This window comes from Syngnathus leptorhynchus, chromosome 7 (genome assembly GCF_054491065.1).
Source record: "Syngnathus leptorhynchus isolate UIUO chromosome 7, UIUO_Slep, whole genome shotgun sequence".
In the NCBI taxonomy this organism is placed as follows: Eukaryota; Metazoa; Chordata; class Actinopteri; order Syngnathiformes; family Syngnathidae; genus Syngnathus; species Syngnathus leptorhynchus.
The window spans coordinates 15,425,312-15,452,530 of record NC_141201.1 but is presented as its reverse complement, the minus strand read 5'-3'; the positions used below and the strand labels follow the sequence as shown (position 1 = coordinate 15,452,530).

Sequence of the window (27,219 nt, the reverse complement as noted above, 5' to 3'; positions counted from 1 at the left end):
AACCGGATCCCCTCAACGCCTCAGCTGCACCTAGAAATTCTGTCCATAAAAATTATGAACAGAATCGGTGACAAACGGCAGCCTTGGCGGAGTCCAAACCTCACTGGGAACGAATCCGACTTACTGCCGGAAATGCGGACCAAACTCTGGCATCGGTGATTCAGGGACCGAACCGCCCTTATTAGTTGGCTCGGCACCCCGTACTCCCGAAGCACCCTCCAGAGAACCTCCCGAGGGACACGGTCGAACGCCTTCTCCAAGTCCACAAAACACATGTGGACTGGTTGGGCGAACTCCCATGCACCCTCAAGGATCCTGCCGAGGGTGTAGAGCTGGTCCACTGTTCCACGGCCACACTGCTCCTCCTGAATCCGAGGTTCGACCTCTCGACGGATCCTCCTCTCCAGCACCCCTGAATAGACCTTACCAGGGAGGCTGAGAAGTGTGATTCCCCTGTAATTGGAACACACCCTCCGGTCCCCCTTCTTAAAGAGGGGAACCACCACCCCAGTCTGCCAATCCAGAGGCACCGTCCCCGATGTCCACACAATGCTGTAGAGGCGTGTCAGCCATGACAGCCCCACAACATCCAGAGCCTTTAAGAACTCCGGGCGGATCTCATCCACCCCCGGGGCCTTGCCACCGAGGAGTTTTTTAACTACCTCAGTGACTTCGACCTCCGAGATTGGAGAGTCCGCCTCAGAGTCCTCAGGCCCTGCTTCCACAATGGAAGGCGTGTCGGTGCAATTGAGGAGGTCTTCGAAGTATTTCCCCCACCGACTCACGACATCCCGAGTCGAGGTCAGCAGCACACCATCTCCACTGTAAACAGTGTTGACCGTGCACTGCTTCCCCTTCCTGAGACGCCGGATGGTGGACCAGAATTTCCTCGAAGCCGTCCGGAAGTCATTCTCCATGGCCTCGCCAAACTCCTCCCACGCCCGAGTTTTTGCCTCAGCAAGCACCGAAGCCGCGTTCCGCTTGGCCATCCGGTACCTGTCAGCTGCCTCCGGAGTCCCGCAGGCCAAAACGGCCCTATAGGACTCCTTCTTCAGCTTGACGGCATCCCTTACCGCCGGTGTCCACCAGCGAGTTCGGGGATTGCCGCCACGACAGGCACCAACAACCTTACGGCCACAGTTTCGGTCGGCTGCCTCAACAATGGAGGCGCGGAACAAGGTCCACTCTGACTCAATGTCCCCCGCCTCCCCCAGGACGTGGGAAAAGCTCTGCCGGAGGTGGGAGTTGAAGCTCTTCCTGACAGGGGATTCTGCCAGACGAGCAGACCCTCACAGAGCGTTTGGGTCTGCCAGGTCGGACCGGCATCTTCCCCCACCATCAGAGCCAACCCACCACCAGGTGGTGATCAGTTGACAGCTCCGCCCCTCTCTTCACCCAAGTGTCCAAAACATGCGGCCGCAAATCCGATGACACGACTACAAGGTCGATCAACGAACTGCGGCCTAGGGTGTCCTGGTGCCAAGTGCACACATGGACACCCTTATGCTTGAACATGGTGTTCATTATCGAAAATCCGTGTCGAGCACAGAATTCCAACAATAGAACACGGCTCGGGTTCAGATCGGGGGGGGCGTTCCTCCCAATCACACCCTTCCAGGTCTCACTGTCATTGCCCACGTGAGCATTGAAGTCACCCAGTAGAACGATGGAGTCCCCAGAAGGAGCGCTCTCCAGCACTTCCTCCAGGGACTCTAAGAAGGGTGGGTACTCTGAGCTGCCGTTCGGTGCATAGACACAAACAACAGTCAGGACCCGTCCCCCCACCCGACGGCGGAGGGAGGCTACCTTCTCGCTCACCGGGGTGAACCCCAATATGCAGGCGCCCAGCCGGGGGGCAATAAGTATGCCAACACCTGCTCGACGCCTCTCACCGTGGGCAACTCCAGAGTGGAAGAGAGTCCAGCCCCTCTCAAGAGGGCTTGTACCAGAGCCCAAACTATGGGTGGAGGCAAGTCCGACCATGTCTAGTCGGAACCTTTCTGCCTCACACACCAGCTCGGGCTCCTTTCCAGCCAGAGAGGTGACATTCCATGTCCCTAGAGCCAGCCTCTGCAGCCGGGGATCGGACCGCCAAGGTCCCCGCCTTTGGCCGCCGCCCAGCTCACTATGCACCCGACCCCTTTGGCCCCTCCTATAGGTGGTGAGTCCATTGGAAGGGGGACCCACGTTTTCTTTTCGGGCTATGCCCGACCGGACCCCATGAGCGAAGGCCCGGCCACCAGGCGCTCGCCTTCGAGCCCCACCTCCAGGCCTGGCTCCAGAGAGGGGCCCCGGTGACCCGCGTCCGGGCGAGGGAAAACGACATCCATATATTGTATTCATCATAAGGGGTCTTCTGAGCCGTGCTTTGTCTGGCCCCTCAACTAGGACCCTTCTGCCATGGGTGACCCTACCAGGGGCATGAAGCCCCAGACAACATGGCTCCTAGGATCATAGGGGCACGCAAACCCCTCCACCACGATAAGGTGACGACTCACAGATTTTCTCATTTTCTCGGATTATAAGGCTCTATTTTTTGCACATGTTTTGAACCCTGCGGCTTGTAGTACGGCGTAGCTAAGTATTGGTCATGATTTTTGTGATGTCTAATATACTTATACACTCGTTAGTAAAAAGGTTGTGCACAGCAGTTGTGCAGCACCACTTTGCTAGGCGGAGGAGTATGACCAGACACACTGGGCTGAAGAGTGGCGTGTTGAGCGCATGTTCGTCCGTCAGGCAAGAAGTGTAGCACAATTGACACGAACAAGAGACTGAAGGAGATCAAAATGGACATTGCTGGAGAAAGGAACCTTTTATACACAAACCTTCATTATGGGGGACAAAAGAAATGCATATGATGCTGCTTTTAATTTAACAGTCCATTTGGCACCTAACGAAGGAAATGGAGCTGCTGCGTGTACTGTTGAGATTTATTCCAGCCACGAAAGGGGCCTGGGCTATTGTTGATGACATCTTGTTACGTCACCTTTTTCAAGATTTTTCTTCCGGGTAATGTCTTCGCCAGAGCCTTACGTGTCGCTTGTATTGCATTGCCAACGTTACCCCTGGAAGTGGTCACATTTTATTTATTATTACTTGTGTGTTGCTAGTGCTCACTGCACATTAAATATATTATGGTCGTTGCTGAGATTTATACATGTTTGTATGTCCGCAGAACTCCTTAATCTCTGTCACTAAGCGTTATGTTAATAAAAGGTTTGCGTCCCCAAAGAACCATTTCTTTCATTACAATCCTCTTTGTGTATATTCTCTTATAAATGGTAATTAAAAATTAAAACACCTGCGGTTTATAGTCTGGTACGATTCATATAAGAAAAAAACAAGATTTCCCCCTAATTTTAGCTAGTACGGTTCATAATCAGGTGCGGCTTATAGTCCGGAAAATACGGTACTTGTTTAATGTCCCTTCTTCATTCATGATTTTGACATGGCCATCTAAATCTAGAGCAGTGGTACTTAACCTGGGTTCGATCGAACCCTAGAGGTTCGGTGAGTCAGTCTAAGCGGTTCGACAGAGCCTCCACTGAGGATGTCCGAACAAACCTGATTATTGTGTAAATTCTGATTTGCCAGTGTGTAATTTGTTGAGTTCATGTATTGTGTATCATGTATGTGTTGGTTTTGTTCTTTGAACAAGGTGATGTTCATGCATGGCTCATTTTGTGCACCAGTAAAAAACATCTATGTCTTGAATAAAAAAAAAACACATATATTTCACTAACGAGGGGTTCGGTGAATGCGCATATGAAACTGGTGGGGTTCGGTACCTCCAACAAGGTTAAGAACCCCTGATCTAGAGGAAAGAACTTAGATATTTGCGCTACCTAGTGAAAAGGTTAGTCAAATTACCCAACCAGACACACTACTATTTGTGACTAATTATGCGAAATGCCAACTATTTCAATAAACCATGGCCTCCTGAGATGAAAGAATGTGTTGTAGGCTTGAATACCTTCCTCTTGGCAACAGTGTTGTGGTACTCTGCTCTCTCCTGTAGCAACTGCTGGCTCATTGTCTCCCTTTCCTCCTCCAAGCTGCTTTCTCTCTCAAGTTGTTGAAACTCCAGATCTTCAAACTTCTTGGTTCCTGCTTCCAGAGCTTCTCCATTCTAACAAATGGCAACATGAGACATGTTGGGTTGAATAATCACCACTGCGCCAGTTTAAAGTAATTTTTAAACAGGTTAGCTTCTAAGAGCAAAACAAAATACTTTTAACCCTTTACCCTGTGATGGATAAAAACAGGTGGATTTTGCCTGTTTCATTTACGTATATTCCACAAACAAAACATTATTGACTGCATTGAACATATTATTATGTGGAAGATTTTGGGGTTTACCTTCCCTTTGAATAAATAAACATCTTTAGTTTTGGTCCATGTTAATTGATTAGTGTGCAGTTAACATAAGTAAGCCAGCCATGACAAATTGCGGAAGAAATCCAGATGAAAACCACACACGCACAACCATTTACGTGAGCCACACTTTGCGAGCATACCTCAGCAGGCAAGAGCTGACATTACCAGGAACTACTTGTGTGATTCTGTGTCAATATTGGGAGTTGCAGAAACATGTTGATGTGGCATTATATGGGAAAATGTTTCAGTGTGTGTCATGGACACATCTGTGAAAGCCACTACAAGGACTTCTTATGAAGACAGTTGTTCATTGTATGCACAGTGTCCGCCAGACTGCATCATTAAGCTACAGTGCATGTTGTAATGCTGCAAGGAAATCAGTTGAAGTAGGCATCATGCCATCTCACAGGCATGATGTGCTACAAAAAACCGTTATGTTGTGCCACCCTGACTTCTTTATAGACGCACGAGGAGCGAAATTCAAGGTCCTCGGCAATTGCTTTGATGTGTACAAGGAAGAGCGTGACATTTTTAAAAGAATATGTCAAAGTTGGGGGTGGGTTACTTTGTCAACTGTCCTCAAAGTTCACCAGTCAGACTACAAAATCAAATTATTCTCTTAGATTTATAGCTTTCGTATTCATTTGTTTTCAGATTTCTTTTGATTCATTTCTTCTTAGAAAATGTTTTATAACATGCTGTATTGGAGACCGCTTGGAAGCCAAACTCACCAAGACTGACCTCAAAGCATTCCATCGCAAACAAAAACATGGTTGACAACCATGTTAAGGTAGTACAGTATTTGGTTCTGACAACAAACATTCATTTTTTATTTTGTGTCTCTGCTGTGTCATTTTCTTTTTGAGGTGGGGGGGCTTCATTTTACTGATCTCTTTAAGACAATTTGCTCCAAGTCTGCGATCATAAACTCTGACAGCAAAACGTGTTTCATAATTAGGGATTGTCTATTTTAAACACCAGAGTTTACTGCAATGCGATGAGCCAAACATGTAAAGATCTATTTTCCAATATAATTAAATTACCGTAATTTTCGAACTATAAATCGCTCCGGAGTGTAAGTCACACCAGCCATAAAATGCACAATAAAGTGGAAAAAAAAAACCATATAAGTCGCACCGGAGTATAAGTCGCACTTTTGGGGCAAATTTATTTGTCAAAATCCAACACCAAAAACAGACATGAACCAGCAACAACAGGCTAAACAATACGGTATGCTAACGTGACATATACACAAACGAGGAGCTGAGAACGGGCCTGACGTAACATTCAGAGTTCTTACATAAATAACACGTTTATCAAACCATCTGTGTCACTCCAATTCATTAAATCCATCGATCTTGCTTTATGTAAACAATGCCGCGTATGCGCCGCATATGCTGACGTCGGACCCGTTGTAAGTTGCATTTCTAATTATTCCACAGACCCATATAACGATATGTAAAGTATATTTCAAATAACTATCATATTACAACAATATTATCAAACCATCTGTGTCACTCCAAATCGTTAAATCCATCGATCAAATTTTTCGTTCTTTATGTCAACAACGCCGCGCGTGCGCTGCAGAGAGCGTTAACAAAGTACCAGGAAAGACGTGGGTTTATATAACAATATTATCAAACCATCTGTGTCACTCCAAATCATTAAATCCATCGATCAAGTTCCTCCTACTTTATGTTGACAACGCCGCGTACGCGTGCCGCACAGATCTAGTATATACGTAACTATATTGGCGCGTTAACAAAGTACCAGGAAAGACATGGGTTTATATAACAACAATATTAGCAAACCATCTGTGTCACTCCAAATCATTAAATCCATCGATAAAATTCCTCTCCTTTATGTCAACAACGCCACGCGTGCGCTGCACAGATCTAGTATATAACTATATTGTAGCGTTAACAAAGTACCAGGAAAGACGTGGGTTAGGTAAATGGCTCTTTATTTAACAAAACAAGAGTACAACGAGCCAACAACTACTGAACTTCCAGCCACGGAGGTGGAAGAGAGAATAGGACCGGGGCGTGCATAAAAGCCATGTCCGAGCCCCATCCACCGTCCCCGGACAGCCACCCGGCCGAGTGCCGGCCTCCGACTTCCATCCACGGAGGTGAAAGAGAGCTCCTGTCGCGCATAAAAGCATAATAGTTTTTCAAACCTTCTGTGTCACTCCAAATCATTAAATCCTTCAAACTCTTCATCCTCCGTGTCACTTACAAACAAAGCCGCTAATGATGCCGGTAGTATGTGGGGCCCTTCGTCATCTTCGTCATCCCGTGATCGAATCCTTTGCCCTTTATGTAAACAATTGCCGCGCGGCACGGGTGACGTCACTTGCAGTTCATATGACAGTAATCCCTTGCTACATTGCGGTTCTTTATTGCGGTTTCACTAAATCGCAGATTTTTGAATTTTGAAAATTTGTGAAAAAAATCACAAATAAGTCGCTTTTGAGTATAAGTCGCCCCCCCACCCAAACTATGACAAAAAACGTGACTTATAGTTCGAAAATTACGGTAAATAGTATATACATATACAAATACATTATGTAGAAAAAGCACACACAAAAAAAGTATAAATCGAAGTACTCAAAAGTTATTTATGAATTGAAAAATTTCAAAGAAAATGAATGAATGAATATTCTTTTAAATATTTACAGGCTTTTATGGTAACTAAGCATCTTTTATGTTGCAAAAAGGGGTGTACATCTCTCTACTGGAGACATTTTGAACCATATCTCGACACATGATGTGCAATAGGACTGAAAGACTATTGAATTTCATAGCGGAATGATTCAATTCAGTTTTATTCAATGGGACTATGTGCAGGGTCGAGGCATGGTTATTAGTATTGGCATAACAAAATTCTGCTTTAAATATGAGGCAATGCCTTTAGGAACTTTCAAAAGCTGTGTCTTGGATGGAGTCCCCTTGGGGGGCTGTTGACTGAACACTTTTGCTGGAGTACTTCTGCTCTACGACTGACGACCCACCCTTTTGAACCGTTCCTGCAACTGTTCGCGCAGGGACTCGGGACAGTTATGCAGCTGGTTCTTCAGCTCAGCATGGCCCTCCTGGAGTCTCTGTAGGGCCCGGCGCTCGGCCTCCACATTAGCCCTCTCCTAGAAAGACAGTGGGGTTGATGGAGAAATAGAAAGAGAAAATGGGAAGAGGGAGGGGGAGAGAGACACTGCTCAAATTTCATGCCATGCAAATAAAGAACGCAATACGTTCACAGGAGACCAATTCTTGATGGATCACTTTCATTCAGAAAGTGAGTTTCATGTATTACAATTCTTGCAAAATCTGACTTGGACATAAATACGTAAACATGAAATTGACAATAATAAAAACATGTCTTCTTGATCTTCCATTTGTTAAAACTGGCACATGCGGGCAGAAGAAAATGTTGTTCTTTAAGCTTTAAGCAATACCCTCCTGATCCCAATTTGCGACAAACTTGTGTAACAGAGCAAAGGGTAGACTGACAAGGTCTTTCATGTAAGTAATTAAGAAATGGAAAAGAAAAAAAAATGAAACGTGGATCAGACAAACAGCAACTGAATTTGGAGAAGCGGGGGGAAATTAGAATATGTTAACAGATAAAGCAGCAGAGTTAAAATCAGGAAAGTGATTGGTCTCAAGGTCATGCAAGCAAATGTTCACAATTCCTTTAATGCCTTCAAAATCGTACAATTATTATGGTTCAGACTCAGAGATGCTTGCCACATCTTATACATTGACGTCCACAGTGATGAACTAACAGGAACTGTCGTCTTATGTGATAATAAAAAAGTGAAGTTAAACTATGCGTGTGTGTTTTCTCTTTCCTACCAGCAGATAAATAATCTCCGCAAAATTATCTGTACCTTGTCTTTCTCTCGTTGAATGGCAATTTCCAGCTCATTTAGCTTGCACTGCAGCTGACTGATGATGTCAATCTCCGCCTCGATCTGGTCGAGTTCTGCCTGTCTCTCTCCCTGCAGCAAGGCACGTTCCATCTCAGCCTAGAGAAGTGCAAAATTACATCAAGTAAAAAATTTAGATTTTTTTTCCCCCAGAATATGCAAATTAGATACCTTTCACACCTTACACATACATATAAAGAATGACAGCACAACATGTACAATCAAGCAACAGAAAGAAAAACAGCACAGTCCTGGTCCTGATTGCCCTTTTTTCCACAATGATTACGGTAAGTATTGAACTGATGTCATCATTGCCCCGGGGGGTCAAGTTAGGAACGTTCTCGTCATGACCCTGTTAATCCGTAAGGAGACCAATCCTAACATTACACGCCAAAACAGTCCAACCAATTGTGATGTTGTGGGTGGTAAAAGGATACCTCGGCCTACTGATAACATGGTGGAGAGGGCGCCCAGACCATTGAGCATATCCTCCGAGAATGTGAATCAGAACACCCTAGAATGGTTGGTTGTTGACAAGCTATGATGATGATGATCATTGCCCCACACCCCAGCACAATAACTTAAATTGTATATGAAACATCTACTACTAAACAGTAGAGAATATGGAGTAATGTATGATTCAGAACCTCTTTTGCTTTAATAGTGCTTTGCATCTGATACTCTGGACAGTATCCTTGACAATATTGTCATTGTTAATTTGGTCATTTTTTGTCCCCCCTTAATAATTCAATTATAGTACTCCACTCCATCCAATTGGATCTGTAATTTTCCATCACTTTTACAACTGCCACACATTAGGAGTTATTAGAAAAAAAAAACATGAGTACAGTATCCTCTAGAAATAAGATCCATTAGTACTTGTGATGCTTTGTATACATCATTGTTATAGAGCAGCTTTGGCCAACCCGCGGCTTGCGAGCCGCATGCGGCTCTTTGCCTGGTTTCATGTGGCTCTTTTACGTTCATATCAACATTTGTGTTTGTGGGTTTTTTTGTGCGTGTTGCTTCGCTTGAGTTCAATATCCAATATCAAGTCCATCAAACGCGTATGCACATGCGATGAAATCCCGCAAAGGAGGAGGCGCAAATCCATTCGAGGAAACAAATAGTGTCAATTTCGCTCTCAAAATGTCAGGGAGAAAATACACAGCTAAACGAAAATATGAAGATGAACACAGGACGTTTTTAACGGGGTGGGAAAGTTTATATTTTTTTGTTGAATGTAATGGCAAGCCATTCTACTTGATATCTCAGACGTCATTAGCGCATTTCAAAGCTTCAAATCTTCCGCGCCACTTCAGCTATCGATAAGGACTTTCCAATAGAGACTGAATTTCGCAACCGCAAGTTGGACACTTTGAAAAGTCAGGCAGAAAAAAAGGTACAGTTTTTCCAAAAAATTATGAAGCACTCAGAGACTGTCACGCTTGCATCGCATCAACTGGCTTGGAACATTGCACGAGCTAAAAAGTCATACAATTCGTCAAAGTTCGTTAAAAAATGCCTCAGTGACGGTGTTGAAATCTTGCCTCCTGAAAATGACAAACTAAAACGAATGGTAATAGACATCCAACAAAAAGAATTGCTTCGAGTAGCAACAATGGAATACAAGACAGATTTGAAGACGATTGTTCAAGGCAAGGAATGCACTAAGCAACATGCATAGTAAGTGAAAAAACTTAATTGTAAATTATTGTTTTTGTTTGTGGACTTTGTTGAACTGAGAGTTTGTGTGTGTGAGACAAAGAACACAATGTTCATTGTTGAAAATGACTGGCCTGTGGTCTTAGTACTGTAGGAGTCAATTTCTGTCATTATCATGTTGGTGCGTGACATGATAATGTCACACAATAAATTTTGCTGAGCAGAGGTGTGTGTGTGTGGGGGGTGATGTTCATCTGTGCTCATGTGTATGATGTGGATCTTTGTGGTAACACAGTAAAAAATGTGGCTCTTAGTCTCTGACTGGTTGGCCACCGCTGATATAGAGAATGAATAATTTGGGGCCTAACATTGACCCTTGAAGAACACCACAAAGAATGCCCAAACATGTTGTGATGCTGTGGACGCTCTCTTGCAGACAATAATGTAATTTGTGCTGTAAGATGTAACTACAAAATAGCCTACCACAAGAGCTAACGTTTATTTAGGTTTAATAAATGGCACTTTGAAGGACAGCAGATGTGAGCTGTCTCCCAGTAAGCATGAGTTAGAATGTGACATCCCAGTTATATGGTTGTGCTGCCTTGCACAACCATTTTATTCCATCCATCCATCCATCCATCCATCCATCCATCCATCCATCCATCCATCCATCCATCCATCCATCCATTTTCTGTACCGCTATGTCTCCACGGGGGTCGCGGGCGTGCTGGAGCCTATCCCAGCGGTCATTGGGCAGTAGGCGGGGGACATCCTGAACCGGATGCCAGCCAATCGCAGGGCACACAGAGACAAACAACCGTCCGCACTCGCACTCACACCTTCGGGCAATTTGGAGTGCTCAATCGGCCTACCCAGCATGATTTGGGGATGTGGGAGGAAACCGGAGTGCCCGGAGGAAAGTCACGCGGGCTCGGGGAGAACATGCAAACTCCGCACAGGGAGGGTCGGTGGTGGAATCAAACCGGCACCCTCCTAACTATGAGGCGGACCGAGCCACCTACTATTTTATTCTAATTGTTTATTTTAACTTCATTAGTTGAAGACACAAAATCTACTTTTCATTAGGTTGTCGTGTTATTGGTCACATCAATAGTGGAAAACATTTTAAAGGGGAACTAAATGCTACACTGTTCTTTGCATCATTATGTTGTGTGCACCCCCAATAATGTAAAGACAGTATTCTAATTAAGATTGTCTTTGTGGAGTAAGAATGTTTTTTTAATTCAATGTTTAACCAGGTAAGTAAATTGAGAACATTTTCTCATTTACAATGATGACCAAGGTGTGTGAAGTGTCTTGCCCAAGGACACAATGACACGTGATAGTGACAGAGGTAGGGTCGAACCACCAACCCTCCAATTACTAACCAACTCGCTCTACTGCCTGAGCCACGGTCGCCACAGTTTAATTACAGTAACTATCCATCTCAGGAGATTGTCCTTTTGGCCTGGGAGTCTTTGCACACAGAATGTATTTTTACACATTGGATTTCGAGTTAAATAGTAGCATAATTTATTTTTAGAGCTAACTTGACTCTACCTCTTGTTTGGACTCTTGGTATTGTTGATCCAGTTCCGTCAGCCGGGTTTTGAGTTCATCAAGCCTTGACAGAACACATACTCTTTCCTCCTCCAGATAACCCAGCTCCATTCGATCAGAACTCCCAATGTCCTCATGCTGCAGGCACAGCGGACAATGTCAAATTATACTTAGGAAACTGTGTGAATTATATGCCTAGTGAAACCTGGTTATCATGGAAATAATAAAACACAGAAAAATATTTTAATAGAGACACAGTTGGGGAACAGAACCTGGATTTTACATAATCGGCCAGTAATATTGTAGCTTTAAGATGTGGTGTAAAACTACTGCTGTTATATAAATTATCATATTAGCCTTTTGATGAGAGTCAGTAAAAGATACTAATCATGAGCTTCCGGATTCAATAAAGCCAGTGATCATTTTTTAACATGCTGGGTTGTGCTGCGGCATGCCGGGCATACATGCACGAAGCATTCCATCTGACCTGTTTGCCTCCATTGAGCAGCGCAGATGCTGTGCATGGAGCCGGTGATGTCCTCACCTCCTGATGAGTGCTTTCTGTACTACAACACTCCTCCTTTAGGTTCTCCTCATCGCTCTCCCTCTGTCTCTGTGCCAGACGCAAAGAGGTTGAGGTCAAAGTTCCTTCAAGGATACTTTCGATGGATGCTCCCTGTACTGAGCCATCTGAAAAGCTTGCTGGAAAACTCATCTTCCCAAAGCTGAGTGGATCGGGGCTAGTGCTCTCTCCTTTGTTGTACTCAGCACAAAGATGAAGGATTGTCTCCAGTCGCTGTCTCTCCTGTGGTCAAGGAAGGACATCAGATTAAGGTTATAGACAGTGTGAACTATTTAACTGATTACACAATTTGAAGTAGAACCTCCTAAACAAAAAAGGGAAAACTTGGGAGGTTAAATTGCCATTATGAAAGATGGCAGCATATTACATGAGACCTGAGTTGTAGTTAAGACTTATGGGAACTTTGGTTGTTTTTTTTGCTTTATGGGTCCAGTTTTGACTAAACGTGAAAGACGAAGCATGGTCGGGAAGTTACATGACGTGTGCACATACACTATGCTTTTCTAGATTCTCAATATCCACTGTACAAGTATGACATCACAATTATTCGTCACCGTTTCACAGGCGGATAATCTGTTTTTGGGTTGAGCCATGCCATTCACCTATAAAGAGTATGAAGTCATTTTGTGTCCTTACATTTGCTTGCACATCCAAGACTGTGCTACGTATGTGCCTTCAAAATTGTCTGCAAAATTTGAAAAAAAAAAACCTCACCAAATGGCAATCAATTTTGAACTTGGTACCAAAATGATCATTTTTCAACACCTAAACTGTTCAATATCACTCTGTAGTTTTCATGATAATTGCTTTCAAAATTATGTCAGTTTGTTGAGAAACACTGTACTACTTTAGAAAAAATAAACCATTAACCAAGTACAATAATATAAGCAACTGGATTTTATTGAACAAAACTACTTTGATAACAACATTAAAGGGTACCTTTGGTCATTAGCCATATTAACATTTTTCTATTCTACGAATATGGCTTAATCAAATCCCTGAAGTTTATTTAAAAAAAAACAACTCATGTAGGAAATAAATGGCTTTTAGTAAGTGTGACATGGAAATACTGGGTGCATCCATGTTGCTTAGTTAGTGGCCCGGATCAGGCAGCTGCGTGACGTCAGCAAGTTGATAGCATCTTGGCTGGCTCCAATCTCGTCCCCAGCGTTGGTGCAGTGCCAACAATTTTTGCCCATAAACAGAGGAAAACCGATGCGAAAAGGTAGCAGCGTCATGAAAAGAGATCCCAGAGACAAAACATTGCCGTTCTGAGACAGTTCTGTGATTAGCAGTTTTTGTCTCCGATTTTGATAAATTACTGCACAATTATTGTGGTTTGTTTACATTGGTTTTCATGGCAGGCAAGCGCATTTTGCCAGGGAAGTCAGTTTTCTGTGAAGTGATTTTAGTAATGGCTGTGATCAATAGGTCTTTTTAGTAAATGTTTGGAAGCTGATTTGTATTATACAGGGATGAGAATGGCAAATGTGAAAAAGCACGGAAAAGTAGCGGGGGGGATACGCTGTCGCGGCGGGCGGTGGAATGCCCACGAGTCGCCGAGGCTAACGTTGCCCGGCCAGCGAGCCGGCCGCTACCCCCCATATAAAAAAAATAAATTTCTCAACGGATTTACACAATTCACGAAAATACTTTCGACAAAAAAAAAAAACACGGAAATCCGCGGTACAATTCTCATCCCTGTATACTAGAATACTTGTCCCTGCCTCGAGCTCGCTCGGCAGCCGGATAGCTTTGCCAGTGCGAAATGGGGGGAGGCAAAACCTTTTCTACAGAACATCTGATGGTTGTATTCATTTATTCCTACATCATTACTCACATTACCCTTAAATTTCAACATAATCGATTTCTTATAAAGGTAGTATATAGGCCTGATTGGGGCGCCCCAAAACGGAATCAACTTTGTGACGTCATATCCGGGGCGCCATATTTCTTCCCCAGGCAGCAAAAGTGCCGGTCAAACGGCAATGTTTCAGGCTATATATCTCTTGTCCCTAAGAGGTGTTGTGTTATTTCTTTTTTGATATTGTACATTTACCGTAATTTTCTGACTATAAATCGCGGTTTTTGTCATAGTTTGGGTGGGGGGCGACTTATACTCAGGAGCGACTTATATGTGATTTTTTTAATCAAAAATTTTCAAAATTCAAAAATCTGCAATGTAGTGAAACCGCGATAAACGAACCGTGGTGTCGCAAGGGATTACTGTCATTTGAACTGCAGGTGACGTCACCCGTGCCGCGCGACGGTTGTTTACATAAAGGGCAAATTTGATCATGGGATGACGAAGGGCCCCACGTACTACCGGCATCATTAGCGGCTTTGTTTGTAAGTGACACGGAGGACGAAGAGTTTGAAGGATTTAATGATTTGGAGTGACACAGAAGGTTTGAAAAACTATTGTGGCTTTTACGCACGCCCAGTACTTCTCGACGGGAGCTCTCTTTCACCTCCGTTGATGGAAGTCGGGGGCCGGTGCTCGACCGGGTGACTGTCCGGGGACGGTGGATGGGGCTCGGACATGGCTTTTTCGCACGCCCGGTCCTATTTATGGAGCTCTCTTCCACCTCCGTGGCTGGAAGTTCCGTAGTTGTTGGCTATTTGAACTCTTGTTTTGTTAAATAAAGAGTCGTTTACCAAACACAGGTCTATCCTGGTACTTTGTTAACGCTACAATATAGTTAGATACTAGATCTCTGCAGCGCACGCGCGGCGTTGTTGACATAAAGAACGAGGAATTTGATCGATTTAATGATTTGAAGTGACACAGATGGTTTGATAATATTGTTTTAATATGATAGTTATTTGGAATATACTTTATATATCGTCATATGGGTCTGTGGAATAATTAGAAATGCAACTTAAATGGGTCCGACATCAGCATATGCGGCGCATACGCGGCATTGTTGACATAAAGCAAGATCAATGGATTTAATGAATTGGAGTGATACAGATGGTTTGATAAACGTGTTATTTATGTAATACTTACTTGAATAACTCTGAATGTTACGTCAGGCCCGTTCTCAGCTCCTCGTTTGTGTATATGTCACGTTAGCATACCGTATTGTTTAGCCTGTTGTTGCTGGTTCATGTCTGTTTTTGGTGTTGGATTTTGACAAATTTGCCCCAAAAAATGTTTTTTTTCACTTTATTGTGCATTTTATGGCTGGTGCGACTTATACTCTGGTGCGATTTATAGTCAGAAAATTACGGTACTTTATACTAAATCAGTGCCTGCCTTATACAGGTTGACCAAACGTACACTTTAAGAAGCAAATTCCAAATAGTTTCAAATTATAAATATCAGTTTAAAAAAAACAATAGGTTGTAAAGAACGCCATACCATAGAGCTCATTTAATGAACCAAAAAAGCATCTTATGCTATCACGTAACATTAAGATAGGAGACACTCTCCAATATCACATCTCTCCCTTTCATTAAAATTGTAAACTCATGAATCATTTTTGCCTGTATCTCATTTGAGGGTGCAATAATTGCCTCCCAGAGTTAGTCTTTGGAGGTATACTGCCATCCAGCCTCGTAAATTTTCCTTTTAAGGATGCTTTGGGAGTTTTTCTTTCTTTAAACCCACAGCAGCCACTGTTTCAAAGGTATTTTCTCATTTTGTGATGGTGCATTGCCATGCGTGACAATTATTATTATTATTTACAAGTACCAGTTTTTTGTTTTTTCTATAGAGGATAACACTAATGGGACTCACACCTCAATCAACACAACACAAACAGCTCTCTCCTCTGGGTGCAACATCTGAGTCACATGGTGAAACTGACATTATGCGCAGCTGCTGTAACTACAGGGTTTCAATCCACCTGCAGGGAACCCTGCAGACCGTATACATTTGGCTTCTGACTATTTGACTTCTACAACCAATGGGTGCACACAAGGTGATTTTGGTGGTGGCGAGTAATATTCAAGTAAGAAATTACTGGATATCTGGCTCCAATTCTATTAAAATTTCATCATCAACAAAAGTACAATATACATTTGCCACTTAAATACACATAAAACTGGATGGAAAAGGTTTTGTTCAAGAAAAAAAAAACATTTAACCATTGTATAATTTGAATACTTTAGCTTTCTAATACTTTGGACCCAAACTGAGCCAACAATCCACCCACATGTGTACATTATGTAATTATAAAATGTTTAAAAAAAAAAAAAAGTCCCAATGATCATCATCACACACACATCTGGGTGTGGTGAAATTTGGTATGACCCGGCCGGGGTTTGAACCCACAACCTTCCAGTCTCAGGGCGGACACTCTACTACTAGGCCACTGAGCTAGATTAACAAATAAGGAAAGATTTTAGTCAGAATACATCATGATTTATTATTGAATTTTCTCAAGGCATTCTTTGTGGAATACCTTAAAGACCATGAGAGAGGCTGAGAGAGGCTTGTAGTTCTTTTCTGGTCAATGTGTGCAACACTTCATACATATCCAGTCAGATTTGTAAAAATTCATAAAAAAAAAACTTCCTGACCATTATCTATTATTATTGAGAATTTATTGCACACTTGATGTGCAGATGAATACCTTTGCTGGTGCTTTCTAAGACAGTTCTAAGACACAGTTTTGCCTCTTTGAAAATAGCAGCACCTGAACCTATAATCTTGGATGAGTAAGATTTGAACTGAGAAAAATAGCACTTTGTGCTGTAAATTGCTGTGTTCAAGCAAGAGGAAGCGAGTCTTTAACATTTACTGACAAGTCAACAGCTACTCTTGAGTCCTCCCACTCAACATCTGCTCGCAGACAGATTAGACCCCTCGGCGCTGACACCTTGCCCCCCTTCCCTCGAGACACTTCATCAAGCCTGCACTTGCGTTATCCTATTAACTAGCAGGATGAAGGAAACGAGGATCAGACGTTTTTATCACATTGGCTTGGCCAAAACATAATTTGACCCATCAAATTTGACACAATCATTTGTTGTTTGACCGTATCAAAAAGCATCAAGAAAGGCAACGATGGCATCAAGTGTCTCAATATTTAGGCTCTTTCAAAAATGTACATATGAAATGTGAATGAAATCAATGTTCCATCCAAATATGAAACAAATTATTAAGCTGTCTATAAATAGATCATGAAGTGAGAAATCCTTCACACGTGCGTTTTTAGGAAAAGACTTGGGTGCTAGGTCAGAGTCCATCAACCGCCAGGCTGTGGAGGAATGAATGTCTCATTCCCAGAGTTCTCTACCCCAAGGCACCAGTTCACGTTTACCTGCCTCTAGTCTCTAGTGGCAAATGGACATTTAGTCTTCCTCGCCAATGTTCATCTTGTGTCCAAGCTCCAAATAGTCTGCAAAGAGTCAGTTGGATGGCAGGCGCAGTACATAAAAGGTGTAAAGGCACAGCTAAAGTATTTTGGATTTCGGCACGTTGTGTCACTCACATAAGAAGGCGATAGGCAATGTACTAGAGCTTAATTGCTTTAATACCTGTAGGTCAAAAATGAGTCGCCTGAACAAAACAACAGAAATCAAATTATGAAGTCGTTAAAAATTGTATTTTTATCTAGACATCGTTCTTTCATGTCTTTCTTTACCTAAGATTTAACACTTTGCTGACACTTAATGACATTTAAACTAGATCAAACAGAACATGCAGAAAGTCTTGCAGGATATTGTACTGGCCTAAGGACTAAAAATTAATGACAGTTATCTCTGACATTAAATGTTTAATGAACTGAGAACAGCACTCAGATGAGTGAAGGCCAAGTGATGATAAATTCTGCCATCTTCTGTAGATGCAATTCTGCAATAAATACAGAAAAAATCCAAAAATCTAAATGCAACATATATGAATTATAGCTTAAATTTGTGTAGTTTCAAACTTGGCCTACTCGGGAAATAATTGTAAACTTGAAGGGCAAATTATCATAAAACTTGGCAACACAAGTTCAGCTAAGTTGTGAGTAGAGCGAATGCCGACAAAATGTTTTATGAGCTTCAAATGGGCCACCGGAAGCCACATATTTGTAGATTAGTGCGAGTCATAAAGATTGTGTGGCTCCCAAGTAGTGAGGTTGACTGCAAATGTTAACTTGTAGCACTCATCTCAACGCCAACTTGATAACTACTGTTTTTAGCTGTTACCAGACTAGTAGTATTATTTCTATGCTTTTAAGGCCGTTAATGTTGTTACAATATCGCAAAAACCTTGTATTAACATTGTAAACATTTTATAAAAGGCCCAATGTGATTATGGAATTATTTCAATTTGAACCACAATGAGGTTGACCAGCATCACAGAAAACAGAAACAAGTTTCACTTAATTTGAAATGACTGTAACCATCACAACGAATGGTAAAATGATTCGCACTAATTTGTCAGTTCTACGCAGTGATATCCTTAATCGGAGCTATCATTTTAAAGTGGTCTTCTTAATTTTGTCGACATTATTTTTCAATTTGTAACAGAACGTGCTAGCGCCTTGTCTCCCCTGAGGGTGAGTCTCGTGTTTTGTCTTGTACCCTTTTCATGTTTTTGCCTTTCTTCTCCCCGAGCACACACGGCAATTTCCCATCCGTGCATTTTCCCCTTTACAGTACTTTGTAAGCGTAAAGCTGGACATTTTTGTGAAACGCCTGGCCATTTCACGTGCGCTGTGTATCAAGAGCAGATAGGGAGTGCTCAACAGTCTTGCTTTTCTTGTTTTTTTTGCAGGCAGATTTACGTTTTCTATCTTGCTATCAGCAAAAAAAATCCCACTCGTGATCAGACCCTGATCCTAGGGAGACTCACCACGTTACGTTCCCAGTGGAGGAACAATCAGATGAACCTGACAACAGTCTTTTTCTCCATCCATCCATCCATCCATCCATCCATCCATCCATCTTCTTCCGCTTATCCGGGGTCGGGTCGCGGGGGCAGGAGTCCCTTTAGGAGGGACTCCCAGACCTTCCTCTCCCCAGCCACTTCATCCAACTAATCCCGTGGATCCCAAGGCGTTCCCAGGCCAGCCAAGAGACATAGTCTCTCCAGCGCTTCCTGGGTCGTCCCCGGGGTCTCCTACCGGTGGGACATGCCCGGAACACCTCCCTAGGGAAGCGTCCAGGAGGCATCCTGATGAGATGCCCGAGCCACCTCATCTGGCTCCTCTCAACGTGGAGGAGCAGCGGCTTTACTCTGAGTCTCTCCCGGATGACCGAGCTTCTCACCCTATCTCTAAGGGAGAGCCCGGACACCCTGCGGAGGAAACTCATTTCGGCCGCTTGTATCCTGGATCTCGTTCTTTCGGTCACGACCCATAGCTCGTGACCATAGGTGAGGGTAGGAGCGTAGATCGACCGGTAAATCGAGAGCTTTGCCATTTGGCTCAACTCTCTCTTCACCACGACGGACCGGTACAGAGTCCGCATTACTGCCGACGCTGCACCGATCCGCCTGTCAATCTCGCGCTCCATCCTGCCCTCACTCGTGAACAAGACCCCGATATACTTGAACTCCATGGACTCGGATTTGGAGGTGCTGACCCTCATTCAAGATTCAAGAAGAATTTATTCGCCATGTTTGAGCGTGCCAAACAAGGAATTTGACTTTGTTACATCACAGTCTCTGTTCAACATTTAGGTGACTAACAACACTCAGGACATGTGAAAATGACAATATTCTCAGCCATCCCCTGATCTTAAACTCCCAGGAGGGCAAGGAATAACTCAAATCTCCGACTAGGGGAAGTGAGAAACCTTGAGAAGAGACCACAGATGGGAGGGTCCTGCTTCCAGGATGACCAGGCTGCAATGGATGCAGAGAAGACACATAGTGCAAACAGTGTAGACAATCCAAAAAGGTGTGGAGAGCAGGATGTTATAGCACAGCAATGACTCTGAGACTCTAAGAGTGGTGTGAGTTCATCAGAGCAACAGCCTGGGGGAAGAAGCTATGTCTGTGTCTGCTGGTTTTGGCGTACAGAGCTCTGTATCGCTGTCCGGAGGGGAGTAGTTCAAACAGACCGTAACCTGGGTGAGAAGGGTCTGTAGAGATGTTGCTTGCGCGTTTCCTGGTCCTGGACAGGTACAAGTCTTGGATAGATGGGAGGTTGATTCCAATGATTTTTTCTGCAGTCCTGATTGTCCGTTGCAGTCTGTGCTTGTCTTGTTTGGAGGCTGATCCAAACCAGACAGTGATGGAGGTGAAGAGGACACACTGGATGATGGCAGTGTAGAAGGTCTTCAGCAGCTCCCGCGGCAGGTTGAACCTCTTGAGCAGTCTCAGGAAGTACAGCCTCTGCTGGGCCTTCTTCCGGACAGAGTCTATGTGGCCGGTCCATTTCAGGTCCAGTGAGATTGTGGTACACAGGAACTTGAAGGTGTCTGAGGAGAGTATGGTATTACTGCGGATCGTGAGGGGTGAAAGTGGTGAAGGATCTCGCCTGAAATCCACTGTCATCTCCACGGTCTTGAGCGGGTTCAGCTCCAGGTGATTTTGGCTGCACCAGTGGACCAGCCGCTCCACCTCCTGTCTGTACGCAGTCTCATCACCGTCCCGGATCAGTCCGATGAGAGTCGTGTCGTCTGCATACTTCAGAAGCTTCACAGGAGAGTCACCTGAGGAGAAATCGTTGGTGTAGAGAGAGAAGAGCAGTGGGGAGAGGACGCACCCCTGAGGGGCGCCAGTACTGGTGGTCCTGGTGCCAGATGTGATGCTCCCCAGTCTGACACGCTGTCTCCTCTGCTCCCCAGTCTCACACGCTGTCTCCTCTTGGTCAGGAAGCTGGTGATCCAATGACAGGTGGAGGCAGGCACCGCGAGCTGGATGAGCTTCTGTTGGAGGATGTCAGGAGCGATGGTGTTGAACGCCGAGCTGAAATCCACAAACAGGATCCTGGCGTACGTTCCTGGGGTGTCCAGGTGGTGCAGGATGTAGTGCAGTCCCATGTTGACCGCATCATCCACCGACCTGTTTGCCCGGTAGGCAAACTGGAGGGGGTCATGCAGGGGACCCGTGACATGCTTCAGGTGGTTCAGCACCAACCTCTCGAAAGATTTCATGACCACAGATGTCAGAGCGACAGGTCTGTAGTCATTCAATCCTGTGATGGTGGGCCTCTTGGCCACTGGAACGATGGTGGAGCTTTTGAAGCACGAGGGCACCTCACACAGCTCCAAGGAGCGGTTGAAGATTCGTGCAAAGGTGGGCGCCAGCTGCTCAGCACAGACTTTCAAGCAGGAGGGTGACACGCCGTCTGGGCCAAGTGCCTTCCTGATCTTTTGTCTCCGGAACACCTGGCGCACTTCCTCCTCACGGATCTGGAGTGCGGGCACAGCACGACCGCTTCACACTCGGCTGCGAACCGCTCCAGTGAGAGCTGGAGATTACGGCCTGAAGAAGCCAACAGCACCACGTCATCTGCAAAAAGCAGAGACGCGATGCTGAGGTCCCCAAACCGGACCCCCTCAACGCCTTGGCTGTGCCTAGAAATTCTGTCCATAAAAATTATGAACAGAATCGGTGACAAAGGGCAGCCTTGGCGGAGTCCAACCCTCACTGGGAACGAATCCGACTTACTGCCGGAAATGCGGACCAAACTCTGGCATCGGTGATACAGGGACCGAACCGCCCTTATCAGTTGGCTCGGCACCCTGTACTCCCGAAGCACCCTCCACAGAACCTCCCGAGGGACACGGTCGAACGCCTTTGGACTGGTTGGGGGAACTCCCATGCACCCTCGAGGATCCTGCCGAGGGTGTAGAGCTGGTCCACTGTTCCACGGCCAGGACGAAAGCCACACCGCTCCTCCTGAATCCGAGGCTCGACCTCCCGACGGATCCTCCTCTCCACCACCCCTGAATAGACCTTACCAGGGAGGCTGAGGAGTGTGATTCCCCTGTAATTGGAACACAGCCTCCTGTCCCCCTTCTTAAAGAGGGGAACCACCACCCCAGTCTGCCAGAGGCACCGTCCCCGATGTCCACGCAATGATGTAGAGGCGTGTCAGCCGTGACAGCCCCACAACATCCAGAGCCTTTAAGAACTCCGGGCGGATCTCATCCACCCCCGGGGCCCTGCCACCGAGGAGTTTTTTAACTACCTCAGTGACTTTGACCTCCGAGATTGGAGAGTCCGCCTCAGAGTCTTCAGGCCCTGCTTCCGCAATGGAAGGCGTGTCAGTGGAATTGAGGAGGTCTTCGAAGTATTCCCCCCACCGACTCACGACATCCCGAGTCGAGGTCAGCAGCACACCATCTCCACTGGAAACAGTGTTGACCGTGCACTGCTTCCCCCTCCTGAGACGCTGGATGGTGGACCAGAATTTCCTCGAAGCCGTCCGGAAGTCATTATCCATGGCCTCGCCAAACTCCTCCCATCCCCGTGTTTTTGCCTCAGCAACCGCCGAAGCCGCGTTACGCTTGGCCATCCGGTACCTGTCAGCTGCCTCCGGAGTCCCGCAGTCCAAGACGGCCCAATAGGACTCCTTCTTCAGCTTGACGGCATCCCTTACCGCCGGTGTCCACCAGCTGGTTCGGGGATTGCCGCTACGACAGGCACCAACAGCCTTACGGCCACAGATCCGGTCGGCTGCCTCAACAATGGAGGCGCGGAACATGGTCCACTCGGACTCAATGTCCCCCGCCTCCCCGGGACGTGGGAAAAACTCTGCCGGAGGTGGGAGTTGAAGCTCTTCCTGACAGGGGATTCTGCCAGACGTTCCCAGCAGACCCTCACAGAGCGTTTGGGTCTGCCAGGTCGCACCGGCATCTTCCCCCACCATCGGAGCCAACCCACCACCAAGTGGTGATCAGTTGACATCTCCGCCCCTCTCTTCACCCGAGTGTCCAAAATATGCGGCCGCAAATCCGATGACACGACTACAAAGTCGAACTGCGGCCACTTCCTCCAGGGACTCCAAAAAGGGTGGGTACTCTGAGCTGCCGTTCGGTGCATAGACACAAACAACAGTCAGGACCCGTCCCCCCACCCGAAAGCAGAGGGAGGCTACCCTCTTGCTCACCGGGATGAACCCCAATGTGCAGGTGCCCAGCCAGGGGGCAATAAGTATGCCAACACCTGCTCGACGCCTCTCACCGTGGGCAACTGCAGAGTGGAAGAGAGTCCAGCCCCTCTCGAGAGGGCTTGTACCAGAGCCCAAACTATGTGTGGAGGCAAGTCCGACTATGTCTAGTCGGAACTTTTCTGCCTCACACACCAGGTCGGGCTCCTTTCCAGCCAGAGAGGTGACATTCCCTAGAACCAGCCTCTGCAGCCGGGGATCGGACCGCCAAGGTCCCCGCCTTTGGCCGCCGCCCAGCTCACTTTGCACCCGACCCCTTTGGCCCCTCCTACAGCTGGTGAGCCCATGGGAAGGGGGACCCACGTTTTCTTTTCGGGCTATGCCCGACCGGACCCCATGGGCGAAGGCCCGGCCACCAGGCGCTCGCCTTCGAGCCCCACATCCAGGCCTGGCTCCAGAGAGGGGCCCCGGTGACCCGCGTCCGGGCGAGGGAAAACTATTTCCATATATTTTACTCGTCATAAGGGGTCTTCTGAGCCGTGCTTTGTCTGGCCCCTCAGACGTTTTATGAAATCTTATAACAGTGCGTCTAGCACCCCACCTCCAAACCTCTCCTCTATCCAGTATAATGGACATGCATCAAAGTCAGACAGGCAGCCTGACAAGTGTAAGTCAACCCCATTGGAAAATAAGATACTACTGGTCCTCCTTAAAGATGTCACTGGCAATAATGTCAGGATAAAACCATGAAGCTGTTGCTCCCAGTGGGGCGGCTGCCATTAAAACAGCTGAAACCTCCCGGTCGACTGAGATTCATGCCCTCAAATGAAATCTTGCTTCCAGTCACCATGTCACACACATTTGCATGAAGGATCAAAGACAATGATTAAAGGCTGTACGAGAGTTGTATTTTTCTTCATTCCCTAAACGCTTCTTGGGAAATATGCAGCCTTACTGCTTGATTATTGTTCCGGGGCTCCCGTAAGAAGTTTGTAAGATGTGCATTCAGTTGCATCAGCTTGCAAGTTAAACAATTTGCTGTAAACATGAAATTATAAGATTAAATATTCATATCCACAGTTTGGAAGAAGATGCTAATGAAGTCTACTAACAGTGAGTAGGAGGAGGGTTTAGTTAGTTTGACAGCCCAATTAAAGCACTAAAGAAACACTGACTGTCACATTTGACAATTACCCTCTGTTGTCTAACACTTAAGTTCAAATATGGATTAATTTCAAGAAACTAATAATACATAATCATAAATTATAAAACAGTGCATGCAGCTTGAAGGCACATCGCCTACCTGCTACAAACATAAAACAACATGCTCCTTGTGGGTAATAATACAGTAGTACCAGACAGGGAAGGCAAAATGAAGCATGTACAATACATTACTACTTTTCTAAGAGCATAGTGAGTCATAAAAAATAAAACATTCGATTGGGGAATGTGTTTTTTATGCAACAAGGAATGATGTTTATAACCATGCTAGCACAGCATACTGAGGGCATTTCCTTTGACATGCGTCAAGCGCATATGACATTTACACCTTCTGGAACCACATCTAACTATTCCGCATGTACGCAATCGTAAATTTCGATCGAGGCACAGGCAAACAGATTGTGGGCTTCAGATTACGGCTAGTGTGGTGGATGTCATCACTTTTCATTCATAACAACAGCACGTCAAACCCTCTCAATCATTGCAGGAATCAAGTATTTGAATGCATTATTATTGTTATTATCATAGTCCCATCCCATTGACCCTATCACAGTTACATATGCAGGATGTGGGGCACTGGGGTGTCGCATACAAACATGAACAGTCACGAGGAAGCAGGATTATAGGAGTACAGTGGAGCCTCTGTTTTCGAACACAATCCGTTCCAGAAGGCTGTTCGAGAAGTGAATCACTTGAATTCCGAATCATGTTTTCCCATTACAAATAATGGAAAAAAAACGAATCCGTTCCAAGACAAAAAAAAACCCCGCCTTTTTTAAGCATTTTTTCTTTTGCGCATATCTGTCCGATCGCACAACTGCAGCGCACCGCCGAATGCGCAACCGTAGTGCGTCACCGACCGCTCAACTGCTCCGCGGTGATCACAGTATTGTGACGGAGCCGTCGCTGAAATTTAGAAAATATTTCTAAAGTCCTGATGTACTTTCCAAAATTAACGTGGACCTCAGTGCGCAGGAAGTTTAATTTTGTGGAATTTTTTGTTTGAATACCAAATTGTTCGAGAACCGGGACGTTCGAAAACCGAGGCTCCACTGTATTTGATTTTTCAGTTTAGTTAGTTTTTATTTTCTCTTACTTTTTTTTAAATTCAGTTAGTTTTAATTAGTTTTTAGAGCAGGTCTGTTAGTTTTATCAGTGCCTCATTTTAGTTAAATTTATATTAGCTTTAGCATTACTTTTTTTAGATATGTGGAGTATTTGTTGAGTGCAAGATTAAATAAATAAATAAACACCTACCTACCTCCCTACCCACATACATACATCTATACATCTATACATCCATACATCTATACATCCATCCATCATCCATCCATCCATACATATACATACCAAGTATAAATAAAGTCAATATATACCAAGTAAAAATATACTATTGTATATTATGAAAAGATCATTGGTTTAATGGGTGGAAGTTTTCAATATTTCTTAAAAATTTACATTTTATTTATTACTTATCAATAGAGTATCTATCTATCTATCGTCTGTCTGTCTGTCTGTCTGTCTGTCTGTCTGTCTGTCTGTCTGTCTGTCTGTCTATCATACTGTATCGGCACTAAATATTGACTAGTGCATAGTAATGGTGTTGCAGTGTTTTTAGGTTTGTATTTATTTATTCATTCGCTTAGGATTATTTTCTTGTCCTTTTTTAAAACCAAAAACGCAAAAATAATAGAATGGTTAACAGGACTCCAGAAGCACCCATGGGATAGTTTAAATCCAATTACACTACAATAACCATAAGAGCAATGCATCCAATTACCTTCATTAGTGCTGCCATGTCTGTAAGAAGACCTGGCTTCTGTTTTGGCAGGGCAAGCGGATAAATCATTACCTGTTCTGGCCTCCTCTCAGTGTAGGTTGTGGCCTGCTTCAAATACAATATGAATCCATGACAGACTGATAACCCAGAACCAACTCAACAGGAAAAATGTTGCTTCTGAGTTTTTGTCTGCAAAGCTCCGACGGTAAAAGTGACTGAACACTGTTATTTTTGGAGATGTGAAGAACTGCCTCCAAAAAATCTACAGAGACTTCCTTAATTGGGAAAGCTCTTGTTGATTGGGTCTAAAAAAAGCATTAATCTTAACTCAACATTGTTATTACGCTTTACAATGTAAAGCAAACATTAGTTATGGAGGGGAATAAAGAAAATGAATGAGAAAACCTCTGATGCTCTATAATAAAACTTTATAAGCTTTTTGTTTTACTTTAGAGGTCACATGTTTTTCGAATGCTCTGAATATAACTTGGCTCTCCTATTTTGATATATATTGAACATTTTGGTCAATGAGGATTTTTATTCACTCTTGTTAAATTATCACGTAGCTGCAACAATGCCACGACAAGCGGTGAGTGTAATAATGGGCAGATATCCCCCTCTAGTGCAGAGAATTTCACACTGCAGCCATTCCAAAGACACTAGTGAAGCTAGAACAAATATGATAACGTAAAGAATGAGCCAAACTGGACAATAACTGTTAAATAACGCCAAAAAAAGCTAAATTTAAAATCTTAATCTGCTTTTTCTCCAAAAGGGTAAAATCCACATGGGACAGATTTGAAAAAGGCTCCTCATCCCCACCAATAAATTGTATCTCCTGTGACAGGTTTCACACAGAGGTTATAGATATAGTTATCTCCCAGAGGTGGCAGTTTCAGTGGACAACACAAGCTAGTTATATTTGAATGGGTTGGAATGCATTATGTCATGTTCTGTTTGAGAGGTACACATTGCCTGGCAACTGGTTGAGGGTGTCCCCCGCCTACTACCCGATGACTGCTGGGATAGAATCCAGCACGCCCGCGACCCCCGTGGGGACAAGCGGTATAGAAAATGGATGGATGGATCTTAATGGATG

The 27,219-nt window shown here is 44.7% G+C and overlaps 1 protein-coding gene across 6 annotated transcripts in view; it reads right to left on the bottom strand.

Moving 5' to 3' along the window:
* The window catches only part of phldb1b (pleckstrin homology-like domain, family B, member 1b), a 114,643-nt gene that overhangs the window by 21,370 nt on the left and 66,054 nt on the right, over positions 1–27,219 (bottom strand). For all 6 annotated transcript variants that reach the window (XM_085916993.1, XM_085916992.1, XM_085916995.1 and 3 more), the window contains 5 exons: positions 12,021–12,338; positions 11,534–11,671; positions 8,270–8,407; positions 7,394–7,522; positions 3,977–4,132 (listed from right to left, as the gene is read on the bottom strand). In XM_085916993.1, the coding sequence (XP_085773119.1) occupies positions 3,977–4,132; positions 7,394–7,522; positions 8,270–8,407; positions 11,534–11,671; positions 12,021–12,338 (879 nt within the window). The remainder of the gene's footprint in view (positions 1–3,976; positions 4,133–7,393; positions 7,523–8,269; positions 8,408–11,533; positions 11,672–12,020; positions 12,339–27,219) is intronic.